At 43.2% G+C, this 27,458-nt stretch overlaps 2 protein-coding genes across 16 annotated transcripts in view; both read right to left on the minus strand.

Moving 5' to 3' along the window:
- IFT88 (intraflagellar transport 88) overlaps positions 1-13,159 on the minus strand; it is a 41,782-nt gene extending 28,623 nt beyond the window's left edge. For 3 of the 15 annotated variants that reach the window (XR_015051702.1, XM_085857133.1, XM_085857146.1), the window contains exons 1-13: positions 12,885-12,992; positions 12,444-12,614; positions 11,142-11,258; positions 10,746-10,808; positions 9,963-10,025; positions 7,654-7,716; positions 7,433-7,502; positions 7,112-7,181; positions 5,543-5,633; positions 3,491-3,592; positions 1,704-1,806; positions 1,166-1,280; positions 285-513 (exon numbers count right to left, since the gene is read on the minus strand). Coding sequence is in view for 14 of the 15 variants with exons in the window: in XM_085857133.1 (XP_085713259.1) it covers positions 285-513; positions 1,166-1,280; positions 1,704-1,806; positions 3,491-3,592; positions 5,543-5,633; positions 7,112-7,181; positions 7,433-7,502; positions 7,654-7,716; positions 9,963-10,025; positions 10,746-10,808; positions 11,142-11,246 (1,074 nt within the window). In the remaining variant the exon portion in view is untranslated. Of the gene's footprint in view, positions 1-284; positions 514-1,165; positions 1,281-1,703; positions 1,807-3,490; positions 3,593-5,542; positions 5,634-7,111; positions 7,182-7,432; positions 7,503-7,653; positions 7,717-9,962; positions 10,026-10,745; positions 10,809-11,141; positions 11,259-12,443; positions 12,615-12,784; positions 12,803-12,884; positions 12,993-13,139 lie in introns of those variants that run through there. The other 12 variants (XM_085857136.1, XM_085857137.1, XM_085857143.1 and 9 more) reach the window with 12 other exon arrangements.
- A 5,043-nt stretch (positions 13,160-18,202) lies between these two features.
- LOC147011428 (uncharacterized) overlaps positions 18,203-27,458 on the minus strand; it is a 35,859-nt gene continuing 26,603 nt past the window's right edge. Inside the window, exons 6-8 of the mRNA XM_085857132.1 lie at positions 26,703-26,937; positions 24,533-24,639; positions 18,203-22,830 (exon numbers count right to left, since the gene is read on the minus strand). Coding sequence (XP_085713258.1) covers positions 21,578-22,830; positions 24,533-24,639; positions 26,703-26,937 — 1,595 coding nt within the window. The 3' untranslated portion in view covers positions 18,203-21,577. The remainder of the gene's footprint in view (positions 22,831-24,532; positions 24,640-26,702; positions 26,938-27,458) is intronic.

A 27,458-nucleotide genomic window follows, 5' to 3' on the forward strand; every position in this document is an offset into this window, starting at 1 on the left:
CCACACCTTCAATACCGTCCCCCTTTCTGCAACTCCATATTCACATCAAAAAGGATGGGATTTATGGAAAAAAATTCTAATTAGATGAAAATCTGTGTAAATGTTGAGCAAAACAGTCGAGTCAAGTACAACGGGCCAAGCGGGAGTAAAAAAAAAAAGACAGTGAAAGATTACTGTATGGAAAGGACAAGGCAAGCTGGTATGGTTATGGTCATATAGCATTGAGATAAAGAGGTGTGATGAACCCCCCCCCCCCAAAAAAAAAGAACAACCCAGAGACGCACACTCTGTGCTGAGTATTTCTCCTCATCTATTTCCAGTGGGATGCTAACGAGTCGTTGGAATGTGTTGCGCGTGCGCTCCTGGTTTCCCACGGCATGGTAGCAAAGTGCAAGGTTGAAAGCACTGCACAGGTTGGGCTTCTCGGCCATGATGTGCTCGAACGATGCGATCGCCTCTGTGTATTTGCCGATCATGACGAACACCATGCCAATGTTCTGCATTATCTTGATCCTGAGCAAGGAACAGTGGTGACCGACTCAGTGTCATCTTATTCTATTCATGGCACGAAAAAGCCCAGCATACATATATGTACTGGGAAAAGGAAAAAAAAATCAGAAAAGAGAAATGAAAGAGTGCTTTGGAGATGAATGGGACGAGGAGGAGAGAGAGAGATAGAGAGGAGGAAAAGAACAACGCATTGCAGAAATGGTCAACGGAAGAAGAACATGCAATTTTATGATACGAAAAGAACGTGGGCTGAGGGGGTGGCCGAGAGATACGCACACTCACCTCCAAGCAGCCTAGTCTGGGTTAGAATCCCGACCCAGCTAGAAACTGTCATCGCCATGCTTCACAAGCAGGGCGATTCATCAATGTGTGTGCCCGTCCCTTGGATGGACGTTAAACGGGTGTCCCGTCTGCCAGCATTCGTCGGGGGATGTCAAAGATTCACTAAGAGTAGGCGAGCTATCGTCGGCACCATGAACGAATTACAAATTCCTGCCCTCACCAGCAGAGGGCATGCACACCACAGCTGTGCCATCAGGCAATAATGCTACCACACTGCCTTGGGCTGCGTAAGAGTGAAGAAGAAGGAAATAAAGTTTACGAGGTCGTGCAGGTGCTGCATCAAAATCCTGGGAAAGGGGGAAAAGGAGCACACCTGATCATCTTCTGGCTCGATCGGACTTGGTCCAACGCCATACGGTAGAACTTCAGAGCCTTTGCGTATTTTTTCTGCTTGAGGTAAGTGTTTGCCACATTTACCTTCAAGCGGCCTTGGGCGAGGAAAGGGTTTGCACAAGATGGGATAGCTGGCATTGCAAGCTGAGATCGGCCTTACTCAATGTAAAACAGCCAAAGTAACAGAAACAAAATGGAAACCCAGATTATCTTTCTCAGCTCAGCTCTCATTATGGGCTGCACCGTACGTACGTCCAGCCATGAAAATCAACCTCAACTACAAACGCTTGAGGAACAAGTAAAAGGTGACCTCACAAGAAGCTCATTCAACTGTATCGTCCGAAAGCAACAGCAGGATCTCATCTTTGAGAACACACCACTCACATTATGGATTCTTATTGAACAACAATGGTACATGAGCATGCAGTTCAGCACCTGCACAAATACACATCATACCTTCACTTTATACCCACTGTTTGCAGGTACAGCGTCAACGTGAGATGATAGCGGTGCATTACCTGCATTGGGGAACATCTTTTCCTTCACAATCACCTGGTACCCATTCAAGGCTTCCGAATGCATCCCGTTGGCTTCATATTGGTAGGCCAAATTAAACAAAACCTGTATTATGCAGAGGTACAAGTGAAAAAGAAAACCTGCATTATATACACAGGTGTGACAAGGTAAATTAATCTCATAATAATTTTTAGTTGAATTACAAGAACAAGAATTAGAGTGAAGGCAATGGAACGTCATCGCAAACCCTCACACTTCCCACCTCACACAAAGTTGAAAGATGCCAAAAAGTTCCACCAGGAAGGATCCAACACCAAATTTTGAGTTAAATGTCCCCCCCCCACACCCCACCCCGCTTTGACCTCTGTGACCTTCACCCCACCTGGGACATGAACCGAGGGTCAAATCCAGAACAATTCATCGTTCCATATTTCATGAATCCCCCAATGTTGATTACATATCCAAAGTTTAATTTTGAAATGTTTTAAAATGTGCCCGTAATCGCATTTTGGGGGGATTTGACCTTTTGACCCGACCCAGGGAGCAGGGTCGGTGTTGCCTGGTGTTGGCTTAATGGTTAGGGTGGCGGGCTTTGGATCCTAGGGTCCTGAGTTCAAATCCCGCTCAGCTGTTGAATTAATACCAGGTGGGGTTAACTCGGCCTGTCATCCTTCCGAGGTCGGCAAAATGAGTGCCAGCGTGCTGGTATCCTGCGTCAGAGTGGTGACCCGTCCAGGATTGTGCCCAATAGCCAAGGAGACTGCTTAAGCAGCACCAACGCTCTGCACAGAGTATGGTCCCAATCTCCTCCTCCTCTCCTCCAGGGAGCAGGGCCAAAAATGATACAGCTCTTGCACCTTCCTGCCGTGTGGTGATCACAACTATCAAGTTTGGTGAATTTCTGCACAACCGTTTTGGATATAGCGTGACAGAGAGACAGACGATTACAATATCCCCACCCACCCCCAATTTTTTTTTTTAAGCATGGGGATAACAATGGTGAAAATAGAGTTTGCTTATTGCAATAAAATGGATATCCAAAACAATTTACCAACTCTGATTCGCAGTTTGGAAGCAATGACCTCAATCTACTCTCCACGCTTTGTTGAAAATGTTCTAAATGGAACAGGAATATAAGGTACAACAAACATCACACAAACGCAAGACCAAGAAGGAACCCGAAGAACTAAGGAGCAAAGATGGAATCATCAGGAGGAACCTGGATAGGATTCGGGTTCCAGCCGCTACTCCACTACCCTCAAAACCCATCCAGGCACAGCCAAATGAGCCTTACAAAAAAAAAATTAATTCTGCAGTAATTCACTTCTCCGTAGAGTGAGAGAGAGAGAGAGAGAGAGAGAGAGAGGGAGAGAGAGAGAGAGAGTGAGACAGAGAGAGAGAGGGAGGGAGAGAGAGTGAGAGAGAGAGAGAGAGAGAGAGAGAGAGAGAGAGAGAGAGAGAGAGAGAGAGAGAGAGAGAGAGAGAGAGAGAGAGAGAGAGAGAGAGAGAGATAATGAAAGAGAGGAATGGAGAGTGAAAGAGATTAAAGAGAAGAAAAAACCCAGAATTAGAATGAATAAAGAGAATGATGAAAAAAAATATTAATAAATCTTTAAAAATCTCCATTCTGCCAAGAACGCAGTTCATTATGCTCAATACCATTTGTCCTGGAAGTATTTACCAATGCCAGTGTCGTTTTACAATGGAGGCAAATATTTAAATCTGATTTTCTTCCTCCATTTGTGTCTAGATATCCTTGCTGACAATGACGACCCATTTACTCATTCACCGAGAAGGTGAGGTCCAAGCTGATGGGTGCACTGCCCATGTTCTCCCGCTGTCGTTGCAGGGCCCGCTCTCTGCGGCCAGCCTCCTTGGCTTTCTCGAGCGCCTATGGGTGAAAGCGTCAAAGAATTATGTTGATTCAACACGACATAATTATGCTGGTGTTGATGTATCACAGGAATTATGGGACAAGTGGCATCATTCATCATTCAGTGTTGAAGTTTCTTGTATGATCAAAGTCTTCTGGTCCATCCTTCAAAATGTGAACCAATTTTGCAGTTGCCCCATACTCGATGGCCAAATGTCTATTTTACGACTGTTAATATTATTGGGGATGGTTGAACGAACCTTGATGAAAAATTGGGGGATGATGAATCAAAAATATATTGTGATAGTCATCCGGTTGCCCGGTTCAAATCCGGCACATCACCTCAATGTGACTATAACTATCAGCTGAGTCGGCGGTCCCAGGCTGGATTATGGCCTTTCCACTTGGAATACCATACCCTGGGGACTTTTGAACCAGCCAAGCCTATTGGTACCGTACGCCTCGTTCCCAATTATGGCCGGGTGATGCTGAGAGGAGCATGGTACGGTCTGGATATGTGGCGTGATATGCCGCAGCTAATTATTCCCTCAACGGGCCTTTCTTTAATCACCAAAGAGAACCATGACAGTCAGAATTCACCCTGAGACCAAGTATATTTAATATAATAACAATAATAATGGTCACGGTGAAGGGAACAGAAGGAAGGCAAGCAAAAACCAGTACGTAATAAATTTAACAACCAAAAACCCCTTACCCCTTATCCTGAAATGGCTTACGTGCCCCGATTCTTGAATAAGAATGCTCCAGGCAGTTTAATCAACATTTGCAGAGGTTTAAACGACTTTTTTTTTTAAAAAGAAATTTAAAAACTACAAATGCATCGGTAAAAACCATGCCTTGTCCACAACAACCACACGTCCTGCCAGACAGGGCAGCGCCTGCTCGCCCTTTCCAGTGGAGATGACGCAACACATGAGTGAAGCATAAACATGCATGAGGCAAGACGTGCGTGGAACATAATGCACATTTTACATTCAAACTTGGTTACATTACATCTCCACAGATACCCATGCCCAACAAAACCAATGAACACACGGGAGCCTTCAATCATTTATGCCCTTTTTGCCAACAGGTCGTGCAGAAAGTACTGCAATGGGACTCGATCTGTGCCCTGTTGTCTCGTCAAGTTAGGGGGTTTGATTTGTATTTGGTAACAAGCTTAGTATGGTCACAAATAAACGATTTGCAGTACGTCATCCTGACAAGCTCATAACAAGGGTGGAATCTCGATCGACGACTCTGCTTTCATTTATTTGTGACGATAGAGGCATAAATCTCAGTCTGCCAAGACCTGAGTGCCACATGGATACCATCCAAGTTTGGAAGTGATGTGTTGGCATTATCTATGTACTTGACTTCAGTGTGCTCCTTATGTTTACATGCATATATATATATATAAATATGAAAAACAAAGACCCACTCATCACTCACCTGTGAATGGAGGGAATAACAATTAGCTCTCACCTAATCAATAAACCCAGGTGGCTAGAATTACATAAATAAGTCGACTCCTCCGATGCTCTTCAAGCCGAAGAAAGCTGCATAAAGCAACTCAAGTCTTTCGTGAACTGGCTGGCTTGGCCCAACATTCAGATAAAGGTGATTTTTAAGGTGCGGATTTCTAATTTCTTCATGATGCCAGCAAAAACTCGCTCACTCTTCGTGAAACACAAAGAGGGCTTTAAAGTCCACCGACGACTAGTGATGGTACACAGGTCCTCTGGATTAATCTCCTTCCTTTGAATGGTGCATATGTTGATGCCTCGTCCTACATATTGAACACCAGGTTGGGAATTTATAGCTGGGTCGACATTCGCATATCATTAAGCTATCTTGCCAGTGCTTAATCACTCCAACTGTAGCTCCTAATTTCTCATTATTACAATAAATGTTGTTTCTGAATACATGTAGCATCCAATTTGAATGTTCAACCGTTGACTCACTTACCAGATGAAGGTCTCCTCGGCTTTTCGCGAAGCAGCTCTCCTCCACCAGCTCAATTACCTTTTTCTCCAACTGTTTTATCTGTCCCTTTGTTCTGTTGCAAAAAAAAAACAAAAAACACAAGGTCCACTCTTGACACATTTGCAAGGATTTACAACTTGGTTATTTATAAGCAGGCAGCATGCAATTTGTCGACCCCACTGATATCATGAAAACGTCGACAATGGAATCAAAATAGTGAAACCTCACTCATCTGGACCCCGCTTGTACGGACTTCGGATAATCCGAACTAGTATGTCCGGTCGCTGCTGACCTGCTATGACCGCGTGGCGTCTGTTGGTGTTTATCTGCCGAGCGGCGTAGAGCTCTGAGGAACCTTTTCTAACTTTTAGCACCATATAAAATGTTTAAAATGAGTCCAAAGAAAGGAGAGAGTGAAGAAAAAACGAGCATGTGTCTATAAGTGCTGCAGACAAGTTAAAAATAATGGAGAAAGTTGAAAATGGCATGGCTGGAACAAGAATTGTGGAGGAGTTCAACATATCTCAACAAACAGTGTCCGATATGAAGAGAAAGACAGAACTAAATATCTGCGATCACAAAGCGCTAGCCAAGAGTAAGTCTCCCCCCACCGCCTCCCCTCCCCCCTCAACCCCCTTAGGCACATGTGATCCAATGATGGCCATATTTTGCTCAGACCACCATATGACCTTGACCTTCAATATAAATGGATGGAGTGTAAGTTAAGAAAATGTGTCCCCATCTACAATCTATCCACAAACCTCACCGTCATGAAAATGGGAGGAAAATTATTCAAGTTATGATGAAAAAAGTGTTTTTTTGTTAATGAGGTCACAAACTGAATAAAAATAGGTCAAGGACACTCACCAGACATCAGGTGCACAACTCCAAAGCAGATACACTATTACGATGCAAGAACATCTTGGAAGGCCAAGTGGTAAATTACACATATTGATGGATCCTCTAACATGGAGATGCAGGCTAACTATGAACATTTAAGGGCACGGAGCGAGCTCATAATTACATGAACAGTTGCAGAGATCCATTCAACTGAAAATTGCCTCCTTCAAGACTGCACCTCGTCCCAGATCAGGGTCTCCAGACAGCAGCACGTGACTGGCAGACCCCTCAATTTCGCCTCGTCTGCCTTCTGGTTCCAGTGTTGGCAGTCGTTCTGATGTCGGTGTAATCACCTGAGCCACCTTTGCAAATTTTCGAGTGACTCAGAATAAAATGTGTGGTTTGTGTTGAAAAAAAAAATTTTGCTTGTGTAATCTGTTTTTTTTTTTTAATGCAAATTACATGTGTAATGCATTTTTCTTATTTATTTTGGATAATTCAGATTTTCAGCTCATCCAGACACCCATCTCCCCACCCCGCACCCCCCAAGCACAATTCATCCGGAGTAGCGAGGTTTCACTCCATCCGATTGACCTCTTTTAAAAAAAAATTAAAAATCACCAACATTATGAAAAGCAAATGTTGTACAATCGTCCCTGATCACATCGTTTAAATGTTTCACATCGTCAAAAAAAATATTTTAACCCTTACGTTTCATTCTTTTCATTCTCAGAGAGCTGCGACGAGCTCCTGACATACCCCAAGGGGTCAGAGAGCACTCCTGCCAATAGAACAGAGTACAGAACTGAGACCTGAGATTCACATCAATTAATTTTTCAATATGGTACACAATATATGATGGTGACTTGGGGGGGGGGGTGGAAAAATATGGTAGCTCAGCACAAAATACAGTACAAAGTACAAACCACACTACAACCATGACTGTGACGTAGTTGGTGCATCGCAGGCACATCAGTGCCGTACAAAGCTTGCTGAATTTGTAAAAGTTATGTTTTCGGTTGGATAGCTCACCGGAGCCTGTCTGGGAAGTGTATCCTGCAGCTTGCAGTCCTGTCAATGGCCGGGCACTCGTCCGTCCATCCTGCGGGACAAGTCTCTCGCAAGCTCGCTCGACTCAAAACTTAAAGCCTCATTTAGCAGATCGAATCATAAATCACACGATGACAGTATGACCCACACCCTCACTCTCCCCAACAAATATTATATTGAAACAGGTCAACGATTGCCCATACCTTCACCTGTCCAGCACCGGTTACAGGTCTCACACCAAAGGATGATCCAAGCCGGCTCCAAGTCTGGTGCAAATAAAAAAATTAAATAATAATAATAATTTTTTAAAAGGTGCAATAAACAACCGGGCTCACTGCTCAGCGATACTGAGGTCAAAGTCAAATAGAAAAGGCAATGTGTTCATTGAAAAAAACATTACAATTGGTTCCTCGAGTAATGTACCATGGACTAAGCTGTACATAACCGGTACATTATAAAGGAGTGTTATCTGGCAAAATTACCTGTCCACATTGTTTATCACAGCTATTCATATTTTCTTCTCACGTGCTCATTTTTCATTCATGGGAAGGAAGGGTCAGCGATACGAGGGTTGAGAGAGATTGGTTGGTGGAATCAGCCAGCACTCCTTGGTAATTGGGATGAGCAATTATATTTGCTCGAGGAATTAGAGAACTACAGACCTGTTAGTTCGACTTCATTTGGGTGGGAACATGGTCGAGATGTAAATTCTGAACATATAAATAAATTGAAACTAATTAAAGACAGTTGGTATCTACATTTATTGCAGTCCTATGAATCAGCTTCTAATGGGGTGGATGAGGGAAGTGCAGTGGATGGAGTGAATCTAGACTTTCAGAAGGTACAGTATTTGATAAGTTATCACATAGAAGGTTGCTAACCAAGGTGAGGGCTTGTGCAGTGGTTTGCAGAGTAGCTAACTGGATTGGACACTGGATTTGAGATAGGAAGCATGTAGTGGCTGCGAGTGGGAGGATGACGGGCTGGGAAGATGCGAGTAGTTCACAATTAATATCCCATTCACCGATTTATATATGATTGGACAGTGGGGTTAAGAGTCAGTTTTTCCAAATTTGCAGACGAAAAGGTGGGGTTGGGGATATGTTCGATCGCAGAGAAAGGTTGGGGGGGGGGAGTGGATGGTAGATCAGGCACACGAAAGTCGAGATACTTTCATCGATTGGCTAAAAGATTTCCAGATGCCACAACATGAAGAAATGTAAGTCTCTGGGATGGGTAAGAATAATGAAAATAGGGATTATATGATGGAAGGGGTATAATGTTGGAGCGTGTTACACAGGAGAACGATCTGGGGGTGGGAATAAATTTTGCGGAAAGCAGGTAGCACAGTGCCAGGTAGCTCAAATCAGTAAAGCACATAGGGTTTTATGTTGTGTTCGTAGGGGGATAAATTATAAATCAAAAGAGGTGGTTTTAACATTAGAAAAGACTTTAGTGAGGGCCATGTCTAAAATATTGCATGCAATTTTGGTCAGCACAGCTCATGAAGGACATCGCTGCCAGAGAGAGGGTTCAGCGTAGGGCGACGAGATCGATTCAGGGCCCAGCTCGACTCAGCTATGAGGAGGGACTGAAAGAGACAGGACTTATACGTTAGAAAGGAAGCGGTTATGAGAGGATATGACAAATGTCTAAGAGAATGAAAGGTCGGGACAAAATAAATGCAGCAATTTTTTTCAGCAAAATAGATAGCGATAGGACGAGGGATCACACCCTGAGAGTAAAGGAGAGGAGAGTTAAAATGGTAGTAAGGCAGGGGTCTTTCATTCAGAATTGTTGATGTATGGAATATTCTTCCTGGAAAGATTGTTGGCAAAAGAAACGGTAGATAAGTTTAAACAGGAATTAGTTACCTGGAAGCATTGGGGATACTTCAGGGATATTGGTAGGACTGGTACGTTGCATGACTGTATACCTGTCATGATTGTGATGTTTGTGAAAGGGTCACATCAAAAAAAATGAATGCACCGTCTGTGTTTGTTTATTCCTCATCATTCAATCCCCATGGTAACTACCCATATTCACCCTAAAAAAGATGATATAACCAACACCCTCATGACGTTCCTGTGCCTGGCCCACTGTTCTTCTCCCTCCTCCTGCCCCTCCTTCTCCTCCTCGACCCTCGTGAAATTGAGTCAACCAACTGATGGATTGAATTAATGTAGTTTTGGTAGCGTGCAGGTATGATAGGCCGAAAGGCCTCCTGCTGAATCAGTGACTTGTGCATCGCAGTCTATGTGGAGGAATGTCCAGGCGGCGGCGCTGTCACTTAACACAGACATGTCTCAACAAGAATATTAAAAGGCTTTCACTACGTATTTTATAATCTCACAATTCATCATCAGCACTTACAGATGTGAGAAGATCCAAGCATCCAAGGAATTGATTTCACAACTAATTGATATCCTATCTCAAGAAGAACTCGTTTCTCCAATTCTGAGCATATATCATATTGCCAAAGAACTTCAGCTTCAAGCACATCACAGCTTACCCCCAAAGAGCTCCCTCCAGGCCTTGATGGAGTAATTGATGTCGGAGATTTGACAGTGAGCTGCTGAGCAACATTTGTAAGGAGAGGGAAGGATTGGAGAAATTTTTTTTAAAGAAAGCTTTACAAAATCAAAAACACAAACACGTGATGACAACATTCATTACTCCATCAAATATAAACTTTCCACTTTAATTCAACAATAAAACACATCGATTTCACAAAATCAACAGAAGCGTTTGAAAATTTGCACAAGGAGTAGGAGGAGGAGGAGGAGGAGATGTCTATCTGACACAGGGCTGCAGAGGCAGTTTTTCCTTGGCTCAGGGACACGATCCTGGATGGGTCGCCAATCCGATACACGATAGGATACTCGAGTGGCTCATTCTTCCCAGTAAGCTGGTACTCATTTTGCCGACCTCGGAAGTATGACAGGCCGAGTCAACCTACCCAGTGTTTATTATTAGCGGCACGACAGGGGCTCAAACTCAGGACCCGAAGATCTTAAGCCAGCCACCTTAACTATGAATCCAACACCAGGCTTTGCAGTGTAGAGAGCTCCTCTACCATCGTGTCAAAATGAACTTTAATGTAATTAAAGCAAGGATTCAGACAAAAGATGAATTAGGTGAATGATGTCAGAGATAGTCTTTGGTGAATTCTATGCATGCGATAATCAAATTATTCATGAAATATCCACATCAAGTTCATTATTATCATTTACAAGTGACTGTATTCACAAGGTTTGTAATTTTCTAAAAGGTTTTCGTGCCATCGGAGCATTACCGCAGGGCGTTGGCCTTGCCTCGATTGCAGGGTCTGCTGGATTACAGGGTCGTTTTCCAACTCCTGCACACATGGTGAGACGGTCCAAACGTCCAATTTTAACCAAAGATGGGAATGCATCCTTTCCCCCACGTTCACATACCCTTAACTAAACCACGAGACGTTTGTTGGGTCAATGAGGAAGGGAACATGAAATGGACCCACAAAAGGGTCATCAAGTTAGATCCTCAAGGAGCACAATGTCTTAAGTACTTTGAGCATTTCATCTTGTTTCATGAATGAGATAAAGTTATCTGAGATAACTCTGACCACTCTCTGACGATATCGTTTTGCGACAGCAGTGTGATGTTTCTACTTGACACTTTTTTTAAATGTAGTGTCAAGGCAGTTCCACACCTGGATGTCAAATGTGGGGTTGTACTCATTGAACCCCGAGTACAAGTCGTCGTCCTGGTCATCAGTGGCCAACATCACGCGCTCCTCCCTTAGGTGCAGAGACATTTGTGGTCCTGCCTGTCGTAAATTTACAAAAAAAGTTATTCTACCCTTCACTGAACTTCACTCCACCCCTAACTACCCTCACCCCCAAACATGCTACCCCACGCCACCTCCAAACATAATGTTATACCCCCCCTGCCAACTTCACTCTCACTTTAACTAACCCCCCCCCCCCAAAATAACACCCAACATTATCCCACCCCACCCCTAACAACTCCACCCTCGTTCCCTCCTCCACATCCAATCAAGAAGTAGTGTTGCTGGCGAAGGTGAAACAAATAGAACATTCACAGAGATATGCTCACCGCTTTGGGAAGCAAGAAGCTGTCGTTTTGGGGGTTCACCCATTGTTAGAGCACAAAAGGCTCACTGAAGGGTTAACACCTGAAACATCAGCTTATCCTTGCTTCACGCAGTGGTTTCTGATACTCATGTACCAGACTCTGTTACAGCGTCGGTGCTGCCAAAGCAGTTTCTTGTCAAGGGTTCTGTTAGGTGGTTTGCCATTGCTTTCCCAGCAGTAGTTAGGGCTGGAATTTGGAATTTGTTCAGGGTGCAGGAGATGGCTCGCCTACTCATGGGATCATTAACCCCTACACTCACCTCCATCTCCAAACTCGTCAATCCAAACGCCCCCACTCTAAGTAACCAATCCACACCCACCACACCACATCCAACTCATGCAAAGCAAAGTAACCCCTAACCCACCCCTCCTCCCCATATTGGACACAACACTACCCCGCTCTCCCCCATATTGGACACAACACTGCCCCTCCGCCCCATATTGGACACAACACTGCTCCCCTCCCCCATATTGGACACAACACTACCCCCCATATTGGACACAACACTGCTCCCCTCCCCCATATTGGACACAACACTACCCCCCCCATATTGGACACAACACTACCCCGCTCTCCCCCATATTGGACACAACACTGCCCCTCCCCCATATTGGACACAACACTGCTCCCTCCCCCATATTGGACACAACACTACCCCCCATATTATACACAACACCACCCCCTCCCCCATATTGCACACAACACTACCCCCTCCCCCCATATTGCACACAGCACTGCCCCTCCCCCCCATATTGGACACAACACTGCCCCTCCCCACCTCTCCCTCATCCTAACCTTTCATTCCCTGGAAAGGTGACACAGTAATCCAAACAAAAACAAAACATAATTTACACACCGATTTAATAATCAATAAAAACCCTTTCACTGAACCAAAGATGAATCGAATAAACACAACTTGAGGAGCCCGAGTTGGAATCTTCTTTCCTCGTAATTATTCTTTGTTGGATGTTTCAAGATCACTCTCTGCCAACAGGACTCTCACCACACACCGCCACAATGCCTCACCCTATGGAGCAAGAATAGAAAGAAATGAAGAAGGAAATGAGGGACATGAAAGAATGAGTAAAATGTAAGGGGGGATGGGGTGACGCTTTCAGGCCATTAGAACGACGTAACACATCGGTGATGACATTAAACGTGTAAACTTGCACAAGCGGAGACGAAACTCGAAACAACCTCACGGTTCAACTCAAATTCGACCCGCTCACAGATTAAAATGGAAAAACCGCACAAACTAGTAACGAACTAGTAAATAAAATGGAAAAGAAGAAAGCACCGTCAACGAGCGAGGACCAGGCCGCTCCCGGCATGCACCGCGTCAAGCGTTGTTTCCATAGCGACGATGGCCACATTTATTTAATTAAGTGCGTAACCTCGTCACGTTTTGCGTCGCTCACAGAACCTGTTATATACATCCATTTATTTATTACGTACGCAAATACTATACATAACGGTATATATATATATATATATATATATATATATATATATATATATATATATATATATATATATAATCATGGACTGTTACCTTCCCAGGAGGCAGTCAAGGTAGGAATTCGTGATTAGTTCAGTGTATTTAACGTCCACCAAGGACCACTTGCAGACAGGAGACCCACATTCACGTTTTCAGACGATGTAATAAACCGCCTGCGCAGCACAAAAAAACGGCAGTTTAAAGTCGGGGCGGGAATCGGACCCGAAACCAGACGGCTCACAGCAAAGTGCGCTTCGTCTTCACTTTCCTGTTGGACTTTTGGTGCCATTTGTGAAACTGCTGCTGTGAAACGTGCGTCACGTGGTCCTGGACTTGTTCACCCTTTCGAACGATCACGTGTTCAATCCTATCCATTTTGGAGACAATTTGCTTCGACAACGTCATTTATCCGACAGACGATTGGGGTTTAAAGAGTTAAAAGTAAAACGATTGGTTGGCTGTACTATTAATGTTTAAATATGTAAATTAAGATGATCGAGTTGATCATGATCATTTAAATATATATTCCTTCATAATAATTCATTCATAATAATTCATTCACAATTCATTCACAATAATTCATTCCTTCATTCACAATAATTTCATAATTCATTCACAATAATTCATTCCTTCATTCACAATAATTTCATAATTCATTCACAATAATTCATTCCTTCATTCACAATAATTTCATAATTCATTCACAATAATTCATTCCTTCATTCACAATAATTTCATAATTCATTCACAATAATTCATTCCTTCATTCACAATAATTTCATAATTCATTCACAATAATTCATTCCTTCATTCACAATAATTTCATAATTCATTCACAATAATTCATTCCTTCATTCACAATAATTTCATAATTCATTCACAATAATTCATTCCTTCATTCACAATAATTTCATAATTCATTCACAATAATTCATTCCTTCATTCACAATAATTTCATAATTCATTCACAATAATTCATTCCTTCATTCACAATAATTTCATAATTCATTCACAATAATTTCATAATTCATTCACAATAATTCATTCCTTCATTCACAATAATTCATTCATAATTCATTCACAATAATAATTCATAAAATTCATTCACAAAATTCATTCCTTCATTCACAATAATTCATTCATAATTTATTCACAATAATTCATAAAATTCATTCACAATAATTCATAATTCATTCATAAAATTCATTCACAATAATTCATAATTCATTCATAAAATTCATTCACAATAATTCATAATAATTAATTCATAATTCATTCATTCACAATAATTCATTCATTCATACATTCACAATAATTCATTCATTCAAAATAATTCATTCATTTATTCATTCAAAATAATTCATGCATTCATGGTAATTTATTCATGTGCCGCACGTTGTCAGCAGTTTGTTTCACAGCAGTTTGTCCTTTCGTGGGATTGCTACTTAGTTCTGGACTGGGGGCGAACGAGTGCGGGGTGTGTTCAGTTACCAAGTTTCTTGTGAAGCGTTCGCCAAGTGGCTTCAACACTCAAGCAAAGCACTCCATTCGAAACCGTTGTTAAGGAATGGATGGCTTGGTAAGCGCTAGCTAGCTGCTTGGTGAGCGCTAGCTAGCTGCTTGGTGAGCGCTAGCTAGTTGCTTGGTAAACGCTCGCCAGCTGCTTGCTAACTGAACAGCTTGCGATGTTCGATGGTCAACTCGGAGGTCGACCGGGGTAATCGTATCCGCCCAAACCCCCGTGGGATGTTGCGGCATGGTCGGGCCGTGACGTTGCCTGTGTAGTTTCTCTTCCGTGGAAGGAAAAGTTCCGTACGGCACGTTTCCATGGAGACCATACGGTCTAGGCCTCTGGGGCCCTCCCACGGCTGGACTCCTTATTTGGATCACCTCAGGGTGTCAGCATCGATCCTGAATATGATCCATCATCGGCCAAGTGGCGCCACCATTGGTGATCGCGTCGAACTGGACATCAGATGAGATCGTGATTGAAGAATAGAAGTACGTCATAGAAGGTGGTTTTATTTTTTTTGTATACATTGTCGAGGCTCATATAAGAGCGAACACACATAACGTAGAACAAGGAGAGCAGGAGACAAGAGGGATCAGTGGAAGGGAGAGGGATGGGTAGGGTACACAGGGTAAACAATATGGACACCACAGGGACTTTCAGGTCTTTACAGGACAGGGAATTTGAAGAAGGTGGGTTAACGGGGTAGAAAAGATCGTGGTATTGGATGGGGAAAGATATGGATGTTGAACATCTGGTTTGAAGACCTGGAGGGAAGAGTGGGATTGAAGAGAGTGAGGGAGCTTGTTTTGTCCCACATACATGACAATTGTCATATCCCACACTCCCACACCCTGCCAACAGGCATGATAACAATTGAAGTCACCACATACGAGGAAGAGAGAGTTGGGAAATGAGGTTAAAGGTTATTTATTACCCTCCCCAAAGGAGAGGGTATTGCGTTTGGGTCCGTTTGTTACTTGCAAAAATCGAGGATTTTTCAAGTGTATTGATTGGTCAGTTGATTTTGTAATTCTGTCCGTCTGTCAATCACCGACAGGTCACAATTCTAAACTGATCTTCATGAAACTTCACCAAGTTGTAGAGGTAGTCTGAACTGAGAAGCCCATTGATCGAGGTCAAAGGTCATCTTGAGGTCAAATTTCTGAAATCGTTATTTTTCATCCGATTGACTTGAAATTTGAACAAGATTTGCAAATTGTGTCACTGAATTGGGAAACGTACTATTGTTGAGGTCAAAAGGACAGAGGTCAACTCAGTAAAAATTCTAAAATCGTCAAATTTAATCTGAAAAATCGTCAATTTTCATCTTATTAACCTGTGAATTAAGCAGCAATTGCATCGTCCATCACTGAATTTGAAAACCAACTATTTGAGGTCAAAAGGTCAAAGGTCTAAAATCATCAATTTTCATCCGATTGACCTGAGCTTTGATTAAGATTGTCAATTTTAATCAACGAAATGGATAATTTCATGTATCCATGGCAACCTTTGGAGAAGGGGGGGTGGATTTTGTAAGTATCGTGCTCTGCATGACGTCTTTTTCATTTTTGTTTGTCCGCACAGAACTTTCATGTTTTTCTCCCCAACCGCTTGTCGGATTGAGACAAAATTTTCACAAATCGGTGTGACTACTCATGTAGATTGATTTAATGATAATTATGATGTCATAGGTCACGTGGTGTGGCAGCCATGTTGGAAAAACAGAAAAACTTTGGACCTCTGTATCTGAAACCGCACCTGCGAAAAAATTTTAACTTGGCACATTGCAAGTACTCATGGGGAATGTCACTTTTTTATGACGTCATAGGTGCCTTCATTATGACGTCATAATTGCAAAAGTAGAACTCTACATCTGATCAGTATGAAAAATTTTGAGGGTCATCTAGGGATAAAATGGTCCACAGAAAAAAAAAATGGATGATGTCTTTTTTTTTTCTTCTTATTTTCGATACTTTTTGCTTGTTTGGGTTCCTTCTGATGATTCCAATGCAGGACTGTACCTCTTTAATCTTCCATATGATTTGAATTTATTTTAATACCATTCTGAATTCGATTGAGTAAAAATAAAAAATGTCAAGGATCAGGGTCAGGTGTCCAATCAAAGCGGGACGTCTTGGTACCCGGTCATCACTGCCGGCAGTTATAATTATGTCTCATTAATTACGAAACACATAAGTACACAAATGCCACACAAAATACACCCCACAAAACAAGTTCTGGTGAGGGTCAGCAATCTCTAATTGCTCTTTCTAGTTCAGGATTGTAAAGTCGAGTTGTTATTAAGATACAACGTTTAACGAAGACCACGGAGCCTGTATATTAATTGTTTCTCACCAAACGCAGGTGGAGGTGTTTGCAACAGGTATTATTGACGTCATGTCTCGAGGAAACCCTTTTACTTTTCAGAAACGAGTAATTACGCCTTTTGTAAACAGTGATTGAAACCCCACCGATATTTCTGTGATATGACGTCATTTGTGAAACTTCCCTCGATTGCACGACCTGAGGTTGGCGGTTGGTGTTTTCGGAAATGCGGCTTTGCTTAGTAAGTGCTAAACAATGGGTTCGTCATTAGGGTTTTAAAAGGACAACCATATGAGAGCTGGACAAACGTTCCACCATCATATGGCCTGGAACGAGGAAACCACCAAAATAGCTCTTGGGCTGTCTGGTCTGGGTTCGATTCCCGACCCGACTGTAAAACTGTCCGATTGGTGCTTTGCAGGTTCGAGTGCCAAACATTCCAACGCTTTGTGACACATACACACAAACTTTAATAACCACAAAATGTGTCTATTTCTCTGATATGACAAAATAAAAAAATCCCTCCCCCCTCCCAATTCACCCCACTCCTCCCCCAGGGCAACATGTGCAGGGAAAGTTTTCCTGAACAGGAACAGCTAGTTTCACGAGAAACCGTACTCGAAACAAGGTATTGTGAAACGTCAGGGAACTTTAACATCTTCGTCTTCCAAGTTTCAAATTATGTTCCACTGGAAAGTTTTGGGGAAATGGACGAATCGCTCGGCAGCTCAAGTCGTGTGTTTTTCATTGGAAGTGGTAAATGATTCTATGAAACCTGCGTGACGACAACAACGGGTAAATAAGTCAATACAATAATTGACTGTATTTGGAATCATATTCAAATCTTTTAACAATACCCCCCCTCCACCTTCATCTCGGTTGTCCTCTTGATTTTTTCCCCCCCTCTAATTCGCTCATTACCTCCACTCCTGAAGGTGGATGGAGGTTATGTTTTCATTCCTGTCCGTCTTGTTCGTCTGTGAGGAGGATATCTCAAAACGTTATGGACGAATTTGGCTGAAACTTGGTGGACAGGTTGAGTGATGGGTGATGCCACACTGTGCCACCACCCATCGAGGATGCTTTCTCTGAGCAAGGAACATCTCGTGTTTTCATATATTTACTTTCCTCGATAGAAACAAGAAGATAAACCAGAGCCCCACACTTGCACAAGCTCGCCGTTTGTAAAGATGTCCTCAGGTGGTTTCTCTGAACTGTTGCAGCGGCGATAAGCATCATCTTAAACTCGTGCGATGACAAATACAACGGAAACAAAATGCAAGGAACAATCTTAATAAGAATTTCTTTATTTACATTTTTGGGCGCTTTCACAACCCATGAACAAGGGTGCAGAAAACAGCGCAGCATTAGTCATAGGACTTACACACACTTTGGGACAGAACCCCAAAGGATTCGGTGAGGTGAGAGAGAGGAGAGAGAGAGGAGAGAGAGAGAGAGAGAGAACACAGAGAGAGAACACAGAGAGAGAACACAGAGACATGGTGGGACAAGGCAGATGTCTCCCGGTGTCGTGCATCTCAATTTACCCGCTTAATGGTCCAGAAGATCAAGACCAAGATATATGACAAATCAGGGCCAGCAACCTATATAGGGGATGAACTCCATCCCAGGAGATAATGGAATGGGTGAACAGGGAATGAGAAAGAATGGTACAAGACTTCGTTTGAGGATGCGACACAACCCTTAGACTGATGATGCGTTAGGGAAAGGACACAAAACAGGACTAGCAACCCTTTATAAAAGGGAAATGGTAGAGTTAGAATCGGGAAGGAATAGATCCAGTGAAGGGCAGTGGAAAGACGAAACAAGCTAACAGTCCAACACCCACGGTCAGAGAGGAAAAAACAAAAGGAGTCAGTTATGTCACGGTAATTTTTTTTAGCCCAAAGTGCATAGTTCTGCAAGAGTAACAGAAAAAGTTAGCAATGAGTTAATTCAATATTTAACAGTGAGTTGAAACATGACATTGGTAAGTATCTGGATTCACATGGAAACGGAAGAACAGTTATTTAGAGGATTGGGTTGGGGGGGGGTGTGAGGGGGAGGGTATGACAGAGAAAACCTCAGATGTAAGACTTATTTCACCATCTGGTGAAAAACAAGGTAACAGCTTCACAGGAGCAAGAAAACCAGGCTTAAACAAGGCCTCGCGGCAAGGCAGTAAGACCACCCAACAAAAGGCCGTCGTTTACTATGCATGACATGGCATCGGAGAAATGTCAAGCAGATTATTTAACAAACCTCGAACCGACCGAACACTGGCCCACGTGCGGCCTATTTGTTTAATTATTTATTCATTTCAAAGAGGTTCATATTTCACGTCACAAAATACATCTCTTGCCATGAAAAATAACATTCCTAAGAGCAAATTAACAACGAAATATAATTTAATTATAATTATGACAAAGTATTTACACGAGCAGACAACACATTAGAAAACACACACACACACACACACACACACACACACACACACACACACACACACACACACACACACACACACACACAATGTTTGTTCCCAATAAGTTTCCAAACCCTTGGATGAATTTCCCCCGAATTGGTTGAACCACATTGTTTCTACATGCAGAAGGTCAACATCACAATAAAAACGTTCAATTGTTTATAAAATTGATGTCAAAACATGAAACAACGGCATTTTGGCCGATTGACCGTCGTCCGTCAGGTCTCTCTGTGGGGAGAGGGGGAAGAGCCTGGCTTGTGCTTCTGGCTCCAAGGTGACTGTCCAGAATGAAACCACTTGCATTTATAAATTTATATTCCGAACACAGAATGGAAGGTAACACCATGTACAAAGGGTCCACATTTTCCGTGGAATTACACCGAGTGTAGTGAGTTGTCGCACTATCCTGTACGACCTTAAACGAGGCCGTTTGGCCCATCATTGCCATGTTACAATCCCAAGTAATTTTTTTGCTACAGCTTTCAAATATCAGTTGGCCTGATGATTTACTAAGGTTTAAACAACACAATCTTGATCGGGTGACCCAACGTGTACGTGTGTGTGTGTGTGTGTGTGTGTGTGTGTGTGTGTGTGTGTGTGTGTATGTATTTCACAACAGCGAGGCTATATTGGTCATCAGATGACTTAGTGCAATTCAAGATCACAACAGGGAGGCTATATTGGTCGAGAGACTACTTAGTCCGCAACGATCCAATTCATCCATGGACAGGGAAAGAGTCATGAATGAACCAACGTTCGGGGCTAATCAGTGTGATGCTAATGGGCTGATGGGGATCCCAAACCATTTCCAGGATGGTTACAGTCTCGGGATATCGGAATCCCCTTTCACTTGGCGGAACAATGTCTGAGTGGCGGGATCGTCGGATAAATCTACATTTGATGACAGAGACACGTGATTCCAGAGATCTCGTAGCAGAATAATAAAGAAATCCATCCGTGCAATGCAGTGGTGACAACCGGAAGCTATTTCTGGCCTTAATCGGTGACATTTAAATTAAAAGAAACAAAAAAAAAATTCAAATCATCATACTGCGTGACATACTTCTGAGAAACCGCAGGGAATTGTTGCGAAAGGAATGCAAACGAGAAAGGTCCATCATGCCTGGCTTCACTCGTCAAACCACTTCTGCCATTATGATAGGCCAATTACCGGTCTTTGTCATCCCTGTTCAATAGAACACGCAAAATGAAAACGTCCGGTTGTGAGGACTTTCACGCTTGCATCCCTGATGAACATCCATCGCGCGCACCAATGGCAGCTACTCCGAGGACTTCGCCTTCACAAGTCATGACCACGCGGGGCCGATGCAATTCTCATGATGATGCTAGAACCGTTGTACTCTCCTTCGATACAACCTGTTTGTGCTCAAGACCTCTCCAAGTGCATGAACCTAACCAAGACTTTTCATCTCTAAAGCATCACCTCATCAGTCAAGGAAAGTCTTCATTCATTCATTCGTGTGCAGTGCTTGTTTGCCGGTTGCGTACTTTTTTGGGAGCGCAGCTGTACCACTGATGCAGTGCCCTGTTTATGTCGGGGTTGTAATTTGGAATTTGGCCAAAATGCCAATGACGACAGTCTACAAAATGGCAGCAAAAGCACCTGATGGCAAAAGGTTGAGGTAATGGCATTTTTTAAAAAAGCAATCCTCACAATTATTACTTAACCAAAGTTAGTTATGGGGAACATTTACACATGACCTGGAACCTGTCAGTTCTGCCTGCATCCACATACCCAATCCAGCAATGGTAGTAAAAATGTGAAACTCATTTTAAACCAGCCAATTGAACCACTACCACCAAAAAATAAAAATAAAAAAGCTTGGCACCATCTTCTCAAAATCAAATTCTTACTTCAATAGAAAATTAGATAACGGCAAGAATCATTGTATATAGGAACTTTCATGGACAACCGCCATATGAAAGAAGAAGAAGAAGAAGACGAAGAAGATGGACATGCTTCAGCTATAAAGATCGATATAAACAAGTGTCAACCAAACTCTTTGAATTGCTTTTGCAGCGCAAAGCTGACGCGTTTTTATCGATTTCAAGCCAGTATCAAATTTGCTACATCTCACTGGAGGTTCTACCTCGACACTGTACTGACTGCCAGACCTTCTCTCAACTTTTCTGTCCAAATACCTTGCTTTAATATCCCCTGCCAGTGTGGCCTGTTGTTTTTCGTGACCGAAGCTCGACACACACTGTGGCCAGTTCCTGAGGATCGGACGCCCGCGGATAGAGTTCCATGGCTTGGGCCACTAGGTTCTGAGGAAATACTCCACACAAACGTTGATAAGCAGTCTGCCTGCTTTTTTCCCAACTGGAGAATTTTATATCTCCGCCGGAGCCACGATCACAGTTCCCAACATCAACGACACCATTGCTACTACCACCACCGCTTCTGACTACTGGCAGCCCGGCGTCTAGTGTGGGTGGGAGACAGCGCGGATGGTATCCACCGTGGTAACCTGGTAGAGACGGTCTGTGTGGTGAGGGTTGTGTCATCAAGTTCCCAGACCATGTTCTGGGCTGCGATTGGTGATGTGGATGCGATGGATGTTCATATATAAAGCCATCGGACAAGCAACCTCTGTGGTCATGGGCACAAGATGGTGGTGCAAGTTGGGGTGAGTATGTTGCTTGGTACCAATTGTCTCGGGGTTCTGGGTATTGGGTCGGGACCCGTGGCGGCTGTGTTGGCTGCTGCTGCTGCTGCTGCTGCTGCTGCATTGCAAAATGCAAGCTGTAGTCAATGTTTTGAGGGTGATGATGCGAAGGATAATTTGTGAAATAGCTCTTTTGAGGTCTATAGTACGTCGTTGGAGGTAGGGATGTGTCATGGCTATTGTAGCCACTCTCTTGTTGCGCTATATGCGAGGAAACCCCTGCTGGATGCATTATCGAAGGGCAGGAGCTCATCGAGCAGAAACCAGAGTCTATTGCAAAATCTTCTTTGACAGGTGGCCATGGTGCGTGCTTGAGAGAAGATGGAGGAGTAGGAGCAACGCCAATGGTCGAATAAAACGAATGACGAAGAGGGGGTGTTGGGGAAAGGTGTGATTGGCTGAGAGAGGAGGAAGAGGAAGAAGACAGTGGAGATAACTGGCGACGAGACAGAGATGTAGCAGATGAAGAAACCTGAAGACTCATGGGCTGCTCCATGCATGGCTGAGGAACTGGAGATGGACGGGAAGATTCTCCATCTGGCGCAGAAGCAGCTCGGCCTGGCATCCGGGAACGTTCTGCACCGGGAGATCCTTCAGCCTTGCGTGACGACGTGCGGCCATCTTGGTCGGCTTTGGCGGTGGCGCGGAGCTCGTCGGCGAGGGAGCGGAGAGGATGGCTTGCTCTCTCCGGATGCCAAAACTTACACTTGTTACCATAGGTGCACTTCTTGCCTGCACAAAGACAGGAAAAAATTAGTCACCAGCTATGGTACGTGGCCTGTAATTGGAAACTCGGAGGAACCAATCACACCACCCAATCTGCAAGGCACACAGGTTCAATTCCCATTGTAAATCTACGGTGTGTAAAAGTGCACTCGTGACAGTAGGCATGTATTAAAAGGTTGAGCCTGTTTTTGTGGGCAGGACTAAATGGCCCATCTCCTCAATGTACGTTTAGGTTAAATGTACACAAACCAAGACAGGCCAACTGAACAAAGTACTCCCATTTACACATTTAAGTGTCTAAATGAGGTTGGTCCCCAAGGACGCAATAAATCAGACGAAGTCGGATGCAACATGGCAGACAAGTCTATTTACGAATCGTGGAAAATTGGAGAATTTCACCCCTTCCAATATATTTGTAACAAATAGCATCCTCCTCCATCTCCCCCAAACAGGAGTCTCTCAGCACCTTCTGACCTCTTTGTAAAAACTGGACACGAACTGGAAGGAGAATGAGGAACATCCCAAAAGTTCAGCCACCCTACTAATGTCTCAAGTGAAAGGTCTTTTTTAAGTAAAGGGTGATCACAACGTTACATGTACCCCCACCACATCATTTATTGATAACGTCTGTTAAATATCGACTTTATCACATTACTTGTCACCTCCGTCACCGAAGGTAGACGGAGGTTACATATTCACTGCTGTCTGTCTGTCTGTCTGTCAGCAAGATGTCTCAAAAATTTATGGACCGATTCGGATGAATCGATTCGGTTTTGGTTCAGATCCGGATGTACTGTAGATCCGGCCTATCAGTGAGATACAAAACGTTAAATGTTCAGCCTCATGGACATTTTTGACTGCTTTTTTTTTTTTTTTAACTTAAAGACCAGCTGACTGAGGTGCACGTTGGTTTTTTAACAACATTATCAACGTGGCAAACACGATGGGCCCCATCACGTTATCATTTCAATACAGGCTTTGGGATGCTCCGAGGACAACTTCGTGGGAAATGGGGCCTGTTGATCATGCACCATCCGTGACCAGTGTATAAGTACTGGTCGTGCGATCACTGGTGTACATAGACCTTCAGGGCTGACAATTTGACGTCCTTTGAAGAGGAACGTCCAACGTGTTCGGTAAACAAACAGCAGGTTGTTTGACTGATTGACAAAGTGAGTTGAAAAGGTTGGAGATGGAATGATTCGATACGAAATGAGGTTGTTCAACGGTCGTGTCCTTTATGCAGGTGGGGTGACAAGAATTTTCGGGATAACCCTTTTAAAACCAGAAAGGCTATTCATGTCTGAGGGTTAAACCTATTGTCGTTGCGACTTGATTTTGCAACTTTGTAGGCCTAACGTAACTCTTAAAAGTCTGCTGCATTATGCTGAAGACGAGCACGAACAAAGAATTGCTCAAAGTAAAAACACAATCAATTATAATCCTCAAGAGTTAGGACAAAAGGAGGCCTTGACGCACCGATTACCAGAACAAAGCAAGTTCAACAACGTCACAACTGAACACACAAGCCTTAGTCACCAAACTTCCCCGGTTCAACTCCGGGGATATTACACAGAAGCCTTCGTTGGTAGAAGCCCATTTGTTACACTCGAGTCCCCAATCGCTATCTCGAGTTCCAAAACATTTGCATTTGCTGCACGTCACCGGAACACTGTGAACATTTCTGGCGTAATGTGCCGGCCCATACCGTATGGACAATGGACTCGGCGGCCTTCGTTCGGGATGGGACGCTTGCGCAAGAAGTTGTCGAGGGATGGACCGTTTCTCCCCAGGGGATCATCGGGGGGCATAAACCTGCAATAGCACATGACAAAGGGTTCCTGTGTTGAAAAAGATGTCCAGAGTAAAGCTGAGTTTTCTCATTTGTCAAAGGAATGTGATGAATGATTTAAAATAGAATAATAAAAAGAGTGAGAAAACAGGAGATTTGGGGAGTAGCGTGGTGCGTGGGTGGATGCCCTTTCCGAGGAACGTGTAAGGTGACACCACACTTGGCTGAGTGGAGTGAAGCAAGAGATACAGGTAACACCTATTTATAGGTGTTACATTTATCTCTCAGTAAATTAAAACACCTACAGTGCCAATAGAAAGTCTACACCCCCTTGCAAATTTTTCACCTTTTGTTGCCTTGTAGCTTGGAATTAAATGGCATGAAATGAGACTTTTTCCACCTTTATTTTACACATCGTAACCCACAACTTCCATGTGAAAAACAAATTCTACAAATTTCAAAAATTAATTAAATTACAAAACGAGAATATCTTGGTTGGATAAGTGTCCAAACTTCAAATTAATCCAAACATACGGGGAAATTATAATTTTTTCAATCAGATAAAATGTTGAACCCGAGCGGTGTATAGGCAACAGACCGCTGCTCCGATCACTCCCGAAATTTTTTTTTCCTTTCCTGAATAAATATGTAACCTCCCATTTTTGAACTCTTTCAACCAGCACAAAAATAAAAGGCTTCGTTTTTTTGGGAGTCGATAGAGTCGAAAAAAAAAAATCAAAAAAAGTTTTTGGGAGAATTTTTTTTCTACCCTAATTGTCGGGTTTTCCGTGTGTGTGTGTGTGTGTGTGTGTGTGTGTGTGTGTGTGTGTGTGTGTGTGTGTGTGTGTGTGTGTCTCTCTGCAACGCGTGGCTCCACAGCACAAGCCAGCAAACCGATTTCGATGAAACTTGGCGAACAGGTGCCATATGGGCTGGGAGTATGCGCGTTTGAGTTCCGTTGCTAAGCAACCACCCGTTGCCTAGCAACGGGACTTTGAAATTTTTGAAAAATCATAAAAAAATATTTTTTCTAAAATCAAAAATCGGCTTTCAGGCTTTTATGCGCACTATAATCAACCTCTTTGTCAAAAATTTCCAGCCGGATCCTATGAAAACTGTCGGAGAAGATAGACTTTGAATGAACCCTGGTCGAAAACAATAAAAAAACGAAGTTCGTTATATCTCAGAGACTACGAGACAGATATACATGAAACTGGTATGGTATGTTCATGGTATGTCCTAGTTATGTGTGAGAAAGAACCGTAGCTATGGACCCCTCCGTTGCCGAGTAACGGCCGAAAAACCTCTAAATGTGGGGGTATTTTAACGAAAAAACAATCTGCAGCATTAACCCTTGAAGCTCGAATCATGAATTTTCTTGTGCTTAATCCTCAGGTCATTCCCCAAACGGGCCCATCACGTCAGGTTCTATTGGGTAGTCGACTACCCATGTCCGCCTACCAGCTTGTTTCTTTCTTTCTTTTTTATCTCGGAATTTTAGAACAGGCTTCTGCTGGCAATAATAATTCACGATGAGACCCCAGAGAAAAATGACCATCTTCACCTACAGAAGAACATCTGAAAGTAACACTTTAAAAAAATTAATAAAACTACACTTTTGGGGTCACCAACACGATTCACACAACTCAGTACACCACCATGGGCGGGTTTGCTCACAGCCACCTAAAGCTGTACGACGTCGTTTGAGTGGTACGAATATTGACCGAGTTTTTCCTTCCTGAGAGTTTCCTTCCGTATCCATCTTGACCACCCCACGCGTCCTCCCTACCCCTCATTCCTCTTCCACTTCCCTCATTATTCAAGTATTCCTCTATTTTGCCCTTCAACCCTGCTGTTGGTGGACAATTCAACAACTGAAGCTTTCCTAACACTGTCATTATTCATTTTGAAATCTACAAAATACATCTGTATTGCATAGCTTAAAATTGATTTTTACAATATGATCAATAAGTGTGAAATGTTTCGTTAAAAAATATGATCAATAAGCAACAACAAATGCATGACTATCAACTATGCCATCCGATAAAATTAAATTGCCAAAACCACTAACCCGAGGAGCACCAACCTGTCATTCACGAAGGAGTACATGAGCAATCGCTCTTCAATGAACTTCTTCCACTCCGGCTTCTCCCCTTGCAGGTCTCGGTAGTTGTCGTTGGACACGATGATACCGTCCGATTCGTATGCGAGTTTGACGATGAACCGATCGTCGTAGCAAACAAGGCGTCGTCCGGACACCCGACGTGAAGGGGTGAAAACCAGGACGCCGTGCCTCTCCAACTCACGCAGCAGCGGCTGATCTAGATAGAGGAACAGGGGAATGGAAGGTTGAGGTAAAGGCAATCGTCCAAGCACAAATCATCGTCTCAAAGTCATTCGTTCGTTCTTCAAATTGCAATTTCGGTTTGCCCAAGACTTTCAGAACTTTGCAATTCTTTCAATCAGACCGACGAATCGCAACAAGGTGCAATTCCCTGATAATTAGAAAAAGGCCTTGTTATTAAGCTAATGGGCATGGAGGTTGGCACGGCTACGTAGCTTCCGTGCTTTCAATCACTCACGATGGGAGTTTTATTGTGACACCGACTCGTGGTGACATCGTAAGAGAGAATGTGCATGACATCATACTCTCCGCTTTAGCACACGGTCTTCCATTGTCTGTTAAAGGTTTTAAACAATTCATGCACACCCTCAGACTTCAAGAGCTATGGAATCCTGATTTTCACAATTTCACAAGGTCATGAGCCAACGTAAATTTCCGAAACTAAAATCGTATTCCCGAGAACAAAACAACAAATTTCTTCAATGACGGGTCATTGGA

Source organism: Eptatretus burgeri, chromosome 15, assembly GCF_056783735.1.
Source record: "Eptatretus burgeri isolate ZD-2024b chromosome 15, Ebu_testis_v1, whole genome shotgun sequence".
Classification (NCBI taxonomy): domain Eukaryota; kingdom Metazoa; phylum Chordata; class Myxini; order Myxiniformes; family Myxinidae; genus Eptatretus; species Eptatretus burgeri.